Raw genomic sequence first — 9,625 nt, forward strand, 5'->3', positions numbered from 1 at the left:
AGGAACCACTAGTAAACCTGCAGATTGAGAGTTAAGTGCTCTGTTAGGAACATAAGGAACAATCAGATCTCTGATATCAAATGTCTTGGTGAAAACAGGATTAGGAGCCGACGCTAACAAGAGTCAAAGACCTGAAGATACATGCAGCGAAATGGGTCGTCACTCTCAAAAAGTCCCCTTTTTGCTAAAAATCGGCTAATTTTAACGATCATTCCTCTGCAGCCCATTTCAGCACCGATGCCGGTTAAGCTGAAACCCTTAGAATTACAGTGACTTTGAACGGCCATGGAAACAGTGATTTTAATGATTTAACCTTCTTAGTTTGCAGACATGAGGAAAGCGCTGTGGAAACGTGAACCACAGCAGTTAGTGTGTCATCAGCCTCAATCGTTACAGGAGAACATAGAGATGCCCCACATACAGGGGCTTTAACACATTTTGAGAATCAGTTATAATCATCATCACTCTGTTCTCTCTGCTCTATCATAAAGCTGCTTATCTTCATGTTTCTGTCGTTTCTACCCTGTTTTCTTATGATTTGATTGGAACAGAAATGTAAGTTTTTCTGTTTTGGAACAAAGCACACGGCACCGTCGCTGCTGTTGGCACCAAGTCCCAACATGTCGGTCCATGAAGCAGAAAACAAGGTGACCAGCTGAGATTAGAAACAGGTGAGCTCTGTAATCTGAAAGGATGGATTCGATTGGCCCCTCAGAGGAATCTCCTGTTGCTGCCCTTCATCTTTCCTGGAAGTTGTGTGCTGAGCCGGTAATGGGAACTGTGATGTGAGGACGACAAAGCCTCATTGTTAGCAACTGCAGCTCATTGTATCCCGTCTAAAGACATGTCTTCAGGTTGGTGGGGGGGGCCAAGACACCATCATGCTGAGAATAATGGCTGTATGAGCAAACGGTCAATAAATCCTGTTTGTGTTTCCATGAAATGAAAAATTTTATATTGATTTAAGGGGAGCTGGATAAAAAGCAAAATGCTTCATTCAGATAAATATACATCAACGAAGACACTAACAGCTTACTGTATATAACGGTTTATATGCTGCAGTACAAAATTAAAGGCTAAGAAAAAGAAAAATTATATCATTTAGAGCATTATTTTACAGAACCTGGATTCATGATCAAACCCAACAATGAATAGAAATAACAGAAGTACAGAAGATGGGTTTTATGTTCTTTCTTAAAGGAAAAGTCCGATCAGCAAGGAATAATCAACGGATCATTTTTTATACCTAATTTTTATAACTAATATGTTTGTGGTGATTTAATGAATTTTGCATTAATCAGTAAAAAAAATTAAAACAATTTTCATTGCGATCACTGAGTCTGTCAGTGGCCATTTTTGCCCAAATATACAGTAGTAACCCCTCCCTCCTGACATCTTCCAGCAGTGACATCACGGTGCGGTAAGCCTAGCGCCATTCTCCCCGCTTTACAAGCTAAATCAATGGGAACTACTAGACACATCTGCAATCAACAACAATTACTGAAGATTTCCCGAGGACTTCACCATTGAAATTCACCAGAGCTATAGTGAAACTGACAATGCCCACGTGCATGGCAGCTGGATCCTGGAATACATCGGGTAAAAGTGAAAAAAATGAGTTATTTCACCTTTCTGATTCCTGATCCTCCACGGACGGGTTGGTCGTTGGATCGCCAACTTGAAGAGGGAGGATTTGCCATCGAACTTCTGGCCAGAGAAAAAACACGTAATATGTAGCCAACATTTGGAAGAAGAATGTTTCCAAGATGACTTGGATAATAGCGCATTGTGACAAACACCAGATACAGCACTGGGACTTGATCAACAGCCGATACCGCACCGTGACGTCACAAACCAGTAGGTGGAAGTAGTGTTCTTTGACAAACATGGATGCCTCCAGTAAAGCTCATTCAAATAAAATTACTCTTAATTAAAAATACTTATCAATTATTGAATAGTGTGTAATAATTTCAATAAGATCATTGGGGAAAAAAACTGAAACGTTTCTTTTATCCAAAATAGTGCAAATCTGAACCACTAAACTTTGAACATGTCTTTGCATGAGTACGCCTTCTATCTGTTAGAAGCTCTATGAAACGCTTGTGCTCAGAGTTCTGAGGGAACCTTTTGGGTCTCCTGACCAAAGCACAGCCTCGTCTTCAGACGGTAAATCGGATGACTCCTATCACCTCTGTTGCATGTCCAGTGATGGTGTCTGAATCTCTGAACTGTCACCTTTTTTAGCCAAACCTTCCTGCTCAGCTTCCTCTGTGCTTGCAGCCATGTTGGGGCAGGTGTCATGTAACCAACGGTTGGATGCTTGGAAGTCTCTACTGTAGGCCAAATTTATATCTGTTCTACCATCTATCCCACAGACCACCCAGCCCTACAACAGCTTATCTCCAAAAGAAACTCCAAAATAAAAGTTTAAAAACAATCCACTGGACTTTGTTTCCAAATTTGAAGATGTTTCGCTTCCCATTCAGGAAGCTTTTTAAATTCAAAATGTCAGAAATAGTGTTAAGTTTGAGGCTTTATACAGTAGCCCTACAAAGCCTTGTTTTTATTTAGAAAACATGCAAAGTGAAACAGACAGAACAAGTCCACCCCTTGTCAATAAATGGGCCATACAGACAAGCTTAAAATTATAATGTTCTCGCCTTAAATGATCTTAAAACGGCAAGAACAATGGCAATACAAATGAGAACTTTCAACTTAATACTCTGAGCTCTGTGAGCGCTAACCTGCAAGCTGCCGCAGTGCATGCTGGGACAGCTGTCAATTTGGAGAACGGAAAAGTCTGCTCTGGTGCATGCTGGGTAAAGAAGGATGGGCCAGAACAACATCCGGGGATTTTGTCGGTTCTCAGTCTTCTTGTTCTTGTGAAATGGAACAGTACGAGGGCTGAGGATGATGACATTTCATGAGTTCACAAGCACATGAGAATGCATAAGTTCACATATTGAGAAAATATCACACAGTTCTGTTCAGCAGTTATGTGCCAGTGCAATCTGTCTGTCAGCTGTTCAGTTAAAATCTGTTTTTTATTTCTGCTTCTCCTTTATTTAACTCCCTCTTGTGCCTCCTTCATTCTCTTCCTTTGCATGTTTTAAATCGTCCAAATAAGCAACATTTGGGCCTCTTCCCCCATGAGCAAAGCGCTCAATCTGCGATCTGTGCTTTAGTTGTTATGTCTAACTCACTCAGGGGTGTCTTAGAGAGAGCCAGAGAGGCTGAGTGATTTCCTTAATTGAGCTACTGTACACGTCTTTCAATCACAAGTGGGCCTTCAGTAATCTAGTCCTGCATACGAGTCCTATAAAATCCCTCTCAGAGTCTCAGCATCAGTCATCATCCTGATTACCGTTCAGGAGCACTTACCTTTGTGTCTGCAGGAACCCTTGGGCTGTAATTGGAGTTCTTTATTGGTGGAATAAAACATTGATGTGAAGTGAGCAAGACATTTTTGAATGCCCTGCTATGCCTTAAAGAGAGTTTCAAAGGTTTTCTACTTTAATGCAAAAAAACCATTAAAATCTACTACTAAGAATGGCTGCAACATTTACATTTTACACTGGAAGACAAATACCGTTATTGTCCCTCAGGAGAGGAATTCATGTGTCCCTGCAGCCAAAAGAAACACAAAAGAGCTTCTGCACATGTGGATAGAAATAAATAGAAGAAGAAGAACAATGTGCAGAAAAGGCTCATTTGCATCACAAGAAAGAAATGTGCAACTTGTAGTTTTTCAGCAAAGCCTCGTCAAAAATAAAGAAGTTTGCAGGTAAATATGGTGATCTGAAAAATTCTATTCAGTCTATTTCTATTTATTAAAAACACCATGAGGACTATATTGGAAGATGACAGAAGAAACTTTATTTTCCTAGTCTTCCTTTTCCATGCTTTCATCAGGGGCAAACACAAAGGATCTGTTTGAAAGCAGCGGTTTAACAAAATGCCGTTATAAAATTACTATAAACTTACTTACTTTAAGTAAGTTTACCATTACTTTAAAAAAATTGAAATGTCATGAGAGCTGTACAAAACTAAATTTCTTTTTGTGTACACTGTGTAAACATCTTGCTATCAATGTGCTAACATGAGGCCACCTTGCTATCACTGTGCTAACATGAGCACACCTTGCTATTACCACTTTAACATGAGCCCACCTTGCCATCACCATGCTAACATGAGCCCACCTTGCTATCACTATGATAACATGAGATTGCCTTACTATCACTATGCTAACATGGGCCCACCTTGCCATCACCATGCTAACATGAGCCCCCCCTTGCAATTACCGTGCTAGGCAAGGCAAGGCAAGGCAAATTAATTTGTATAGCACAATTCAGTACAAAGACAATGCAAAGTGCTTTACATGATTAAAATACAGGAAGATAAAACAGAATCAAAGCAAATAAGTAACTAACATGAGCCTGCCTTGCTATCACCATACGAATTTGAGCCCGCCTTGCTATCACCGTGCTAATATGAGTCCGCCTTGCTATGACCGTACGAACAGGAGCCCGCCTTCCTATCACTATGCTAACATGAGCCCGCCCTGCTCTCACCATAGTAACATGAGCCCACTTTGCCATCACCGTGCTAACATTAGCCCGCCTTGCTATCACCGTACGAACATGAGCTCGCCTTGCTATCACCGTACTAACATGACACTACCTTGATATTATCGTACTAACATGACGCTACTTTGCTATCATCGTGCTAACATGAGCCCACCTTGCTATCACCGTGCTAACATGAGCTTGCCTTGCTATCACTATACTAACATGACCCTACCTTGCTATCACCGTGCTACCATGAGCCCGACTTGCTATCACCGTGCTAATATGAGTCCGCCTTCCTATCACTATGCTAACATGAGCCCGCCTTGCTATCACCATGGTAACATGAGCCTACTTTGCTATCACCGTGCTAACATTAGCCTGCCTTGCTAACACCGTACGAACATGAGCTCGCCTTGCTATCACCATACTAACATGACCCTACCTTGATATCACCGTACTAACATGACCCTACCTTGCTATCATTGTTCTAACATGAGCTCGCCTTGCTATCACCGTGCTAACATGAGCTCGCCTTGCTATCACAGTACTAACATGACCCTACCTTGCTATCACCATGCTAACATGAGCCCGACTTGCTATCACCATGCTAACATGAGCTCGCCTTGCTATCAACGTACTAACATGACCCTACCTTGCTATCACCGTGCTAACATGAGCCCGCCTTGCTATCACTGTGCTAACATTACCCTACCTTGCTATCACCGTGCTAACATGAGCCCGCCTTCCTATCACTATGGTAACATGAACCCACCCTGCTATCACAGTGCTAACATGAGCCCGCCTTGCTATCACCGTTCGAACATGAGCCTGCCCTGCTATCACCATGCTAACATGGTGCTATCACAGTGCTAACATGAGCCCGCCTTGCTATCACCGTTCGAACATGAGCCCGCCTTGCTATTACCAATTTAACATGAGCCCACCTTATAATCACCAGGCTAACATTAGCTCCCCTTGCTATCACCACCTCTGCAGCTTTTCCACCAATGATGAGCTCACCTGCACACAGTTTCTAAGTGTTGCTGCTTGTGTAATCTAAACCATGGCTAACTACTGATGTTGGTGACGCTACATCTACATGAACACAATGAACACATTAGATTACCATGTGTAGCCATGCCAGAGCAACAAAGTTAACCCATCCTCTTGGGGAGCAGTGGGCTTCAATTGTGAGGCACCTGCGAAGCAGTTAGGGGTTAAGGGTCTTTGCTCTGGGACCAAGAGCAGCAGTCTGTGGGAGTGGGGCCCGAACTCAGAACCTCTGGATTCCAAGCGCCATTCTCTAGCAGCTAGGCCACCACTCTCCACTCTCATTTACCAGGTGATCACTCCTTTAAACAACTTCTTGCAACTAGAACCTTTTTGTTGAATCAGTAAAAGCATCTCCCTAGAATAGTGCTGTTGTCAGCACCGTCTGGTCCATTTGGTAAAAAACGTTATTCAGAAAAAAAATGTTTTTCTGACTTTGTTATCGACGTCACAACAAGTCTAACTGAAAAATAAGTTAATTTTCCTGAGGCTGCATGTACATACTATTAGAGCAGGAATTAGTTCACAAGATATCTGAAGTTTAGATGAATAAAAAGTGTCAAATGTAAGCAATTCATGTCCTCCAGCCTTGCAAAGGTTAGTCTAGTAAGTGACTTACTGTATGAAAACTACTACAGGTTTCCTCTGTTTTTCCTTGGTTTGTTCATCTTTTGGTATTTAATTTGTTTGCACAAAACTGAAGATGCTGCTGTCTTCACAGTCCCTGTTTTAATTGAAAGAAACTTTAAATTCTGAGTCTGTTGAAGTTACAGCTGCAGATCAGAGAACAACTATGGAGTGAATAACAAAGCTAGAAAACAAAGTGAAATTCAATTAAACTTTTGGATAGCTAAATGCATCGGTGAATAACCTCCAGACTGTTTCATCTTCCTCTTCTTCCATCATCATGTGTTTTTTTTTTCTTTCATTTTTATCATTTTTTTCCCTCTCAGGATGCTGTAGCTCGTCTGAAATCCAATCATTCATTTCCCATTAAAACGCAGTTTTAGATGTTGAGGTGTCCTTCTCTGTTTGTCTGCAGCACAAAGACCCCAAAGCAGGCGGTTTTTGCTGGAAGCATGCAGCTCCTGGCCGGCATCAAGCTGTGCACGGGCAGAGTTCTCACCAACCACCCACATTATGAAGATAAAGACCTGCGGGAGCGAACCAGACAGGTACTGCACTGATGCCTACCTGCAGGCTAACGTTACACAAAAACCACAAGACTTGACTAAAGCAATCAGATCAGAGCGCTCCACTGGGACCAGTTCAGTTATGGGAAATTTACCAAAAACATACTTCTTATTTTAAGTGTAAATTGTCTTGTTCTATTGGCAAAATGTTTTTTTTTAACCTCCTCAATCCAAGAACAAATGCAGTTATTTTAAGAAAAAGTGACTTATCTAGATTTTGTTTTTTTCCACTGCACTCTCCTTTTTTAAATATATTGGAAAAAATAGGGCATATGAGAAAGTTTTTTCCCTGTATTTTAATCCAGAGGAGGAAGGCGTTACCAACCCCTCTGCCCAAAACACCATAACCAGGAAAGACTGATTCTGGCCTTAGATGCAAATATTTTCATGTGAAGGATTGCCTCATTCTGCTGCAGATCTGAGGATGACATTTTTCTGGATTTTGGAACTGTTTTTGCATCTTAAGGTCTACTATTAAAGGAAAAGTCCAGTCAAAGTCAATTCATTTCCATTGTGATCACTGTGTCTAGGAGCGGCCATTTTTTTTCTCAGAATAAAAGTGAATGTGAGGCCTTGAAAAGTGAAAACCCTTTAAAATAGTGCTTTATATCTCTGCAAGCAATGGCTTTGTCTTCTGAGAAGCTAAATGCAGCAAAGCTAAAGAGATGAAAGCCTGTTCCACTGCTTGTTTAATGCAGTAGATCGTGTTTTTATTCATTTCTGAAGTAGTGACTGAATTTCTGTTGAGTCTGGTCCGCAACGAATAATCAGTGGATCATTATTTATACCTAAAACTAATATGTTTGCAGGGATTTAATAAATTTAGTGTTAATCAGCAAAAAAATTAATAATTTTTGTCGCGATCACTGAGTCTGGGAGCGGCCATTTTCACCCAAATATAGTAACACCTCACTCCTGCCATCTTCCAGCAGTGACGTCACGGTGCGGTAAGCCTGGCGCCATTCTTCCCGCTTTACAAGCAAAATCAATGGGAACTACTAGACACATCTGCAATCAACAACAATTATTGAAGATTTCCAGAGGACTTCACCATTGAAATTCACCTGAGCTATAGTGAAACTGACAATGCCCTCGTGCATGGCAATTAGATGTTGGAATACATCAGATAAATTGAAAAAAAAAAAAGTTATTTCACCTTTCTGATTCCTTATCCTCCACGGATGGGTTCGTGAAGAGGGAGGAACTTCTGGCCAGAGAAAAAAACTCCTAACATGTAGCCGACATTTGTTTTCAGGATGACTTGGATAATAGCGCGTTGTGACAAACACCAGATACAGCATTGGGACTTGATCAACAGCCGATACCGCACCGTGACGTTGTCGTGATCTGCCCTGATAGCTGGACTTAATCGTTCATTTCACTCACCTGCCTAACTCTGCCCGGTCCCTAATTATCACTGATCTCTTCCACCCGCATCTGTTCCGTTATATTGGGCTCAGTTCCAGCTATCGGGGCCAGATCATTGCTTGTTTGCTTTCTGTTTGTTCCCTGTGTAATGTCTGTGGGTTCTGTTTTAGTGAGTCCAAGGTTCATGTCCCTGTTTCAGTGAGGAGGTTATTCTGTCTATAGGCGAGTTTAATCCGTAACCATTAATGATAGACGTTCTCACCACTGGTTACAGAATAAATTCAAACGTCACAAACCCGTAGGTGGCAGTAGTGTTCTTTGACAAACATGGATGCCTCCAGTAAAGTACATTTAAATGAAAATTAATCCTAATTAAAAACACTGATCATTTATGGAACCGTATGCAATACTTTTATATATAAAGTACTTTCAGAAGTTTGAATTCTGAATATGACCGGACCTGCTGGTTTTGCCAGTTCTAGATTTATCTTTAGGCCCATTTTTCAGAAAAGCACACAGGATTTCATAGAGTGCCTTCTTTTTAGTTTTTCTCTTGACTATATATAAGCAGGGAATTGCAATTTGTTTCTCTAAAGTTTCCCCATCATTTCAGGAGGAAGTTTTGTTCATAAAAGCAGTTGAAGCTATTCCTCCAAAGGCTCACCTGTTTCATCCTCTGTTGGCCTGATTGCTCAGCCTGCAGACGTAGAAGCTTGCAGTGAATTTATAAGAGAAATGGATCATATGTTTCCATTTAGCAGGAATCGATATGAGGCGGGAAAGGCGCAGTCTGAAAGAGCTGCGTTCCAGTAAAACACGGGAGAGGGAGTTCTTCTTGGCGTGCTGATCAGGAATGCTGTCAGGGTGTCCCTGTGAGATTAGCTGCTGCAGGTTTCACACATTAAAGAAACAAATGATTTTGTTCCACTAAATGAAGCGCTGAAAGTGGTCCAGTTTCCGGGTGAATGCTTTTCTTGCCGTATCCTGTCTAGTGTCGTCTGTTTGACCTCAGCATGCAGGAAAGTTCAGGACTCATGAAAATGTAATGGAACTGATTAGCCCTTGTGCTAGCGGTCTGCTGCTCCTTCATTCAGCGCATGTCTTCCTGTCTGAGAGCAGGAAGTAGTGTGCAGGTCAGCCTGTGTTCTGCATCCCAGCGGGATGAGAGCCATGCTGAGCCGTCGGCGAGGCCAAAGACCGGCATGGGGCCTCATTAGTGATCCTTAGTGATGATGGAGGCTCACTAAGCACTGGGTGTGTGTGTACACTGCTGTTTTGGTATCAGAATGAGGACCATTTTCCCAATTTCACCAACAAAGAAAGGAGCTTTTGTACCAAAGTGAGGACATTTTCTTGGTCCTCATTTTGTTTTTTCAATTAAATTCAGTTTATTTCTATAGCGCCAATTCAGTTTTCTAAGGAAAACCAGTTGATTCCATCGACTCA

General features: G+C 41.7%; 1 protein-coding gene across 1 annotated transcript in view; it reads left to right on the forward strand.

Annotated features, from left to right (window-relative positions):
* dpy19l3 (dpy-19-like 3 (C. elegans)) overlaps nt 1-9,625 on the forward strand; it is a 78,402-nt gene that overhangs the window by 59,379 nt on the left and 9,398 nt on the right. Inside the window, exon 16 of the mRNA XM_015398640.1 lies at nt 6,661-6,793. Within this exon, the coding sequence (XP_015254126.1) occupies nt 6,661-6,793 (133 nt within the window). The remainder of the gene's footprint in view (nt 1-6,660; nt 6,794-9,625) is intronic.

The sequence above is a fragment of the Cyprinodon variegatus genome, unplaced genomic scaffold, assembly GCF_000732505.1.
Source record: "Cyprinodon variegatus isolate N-32 unplaced genomic scaffold, C_variegatus-1.0 Scaffold946, whole genome shotgun sequence".
In the NCBI taxonomy this organism is placed as follows: Eukaryota; Metazoa; Chordata; class Actinopteri; order Cyprinodontiformes; family Cyprinodontidae; genus Cyprinodon; species Cyprinodon variegatus.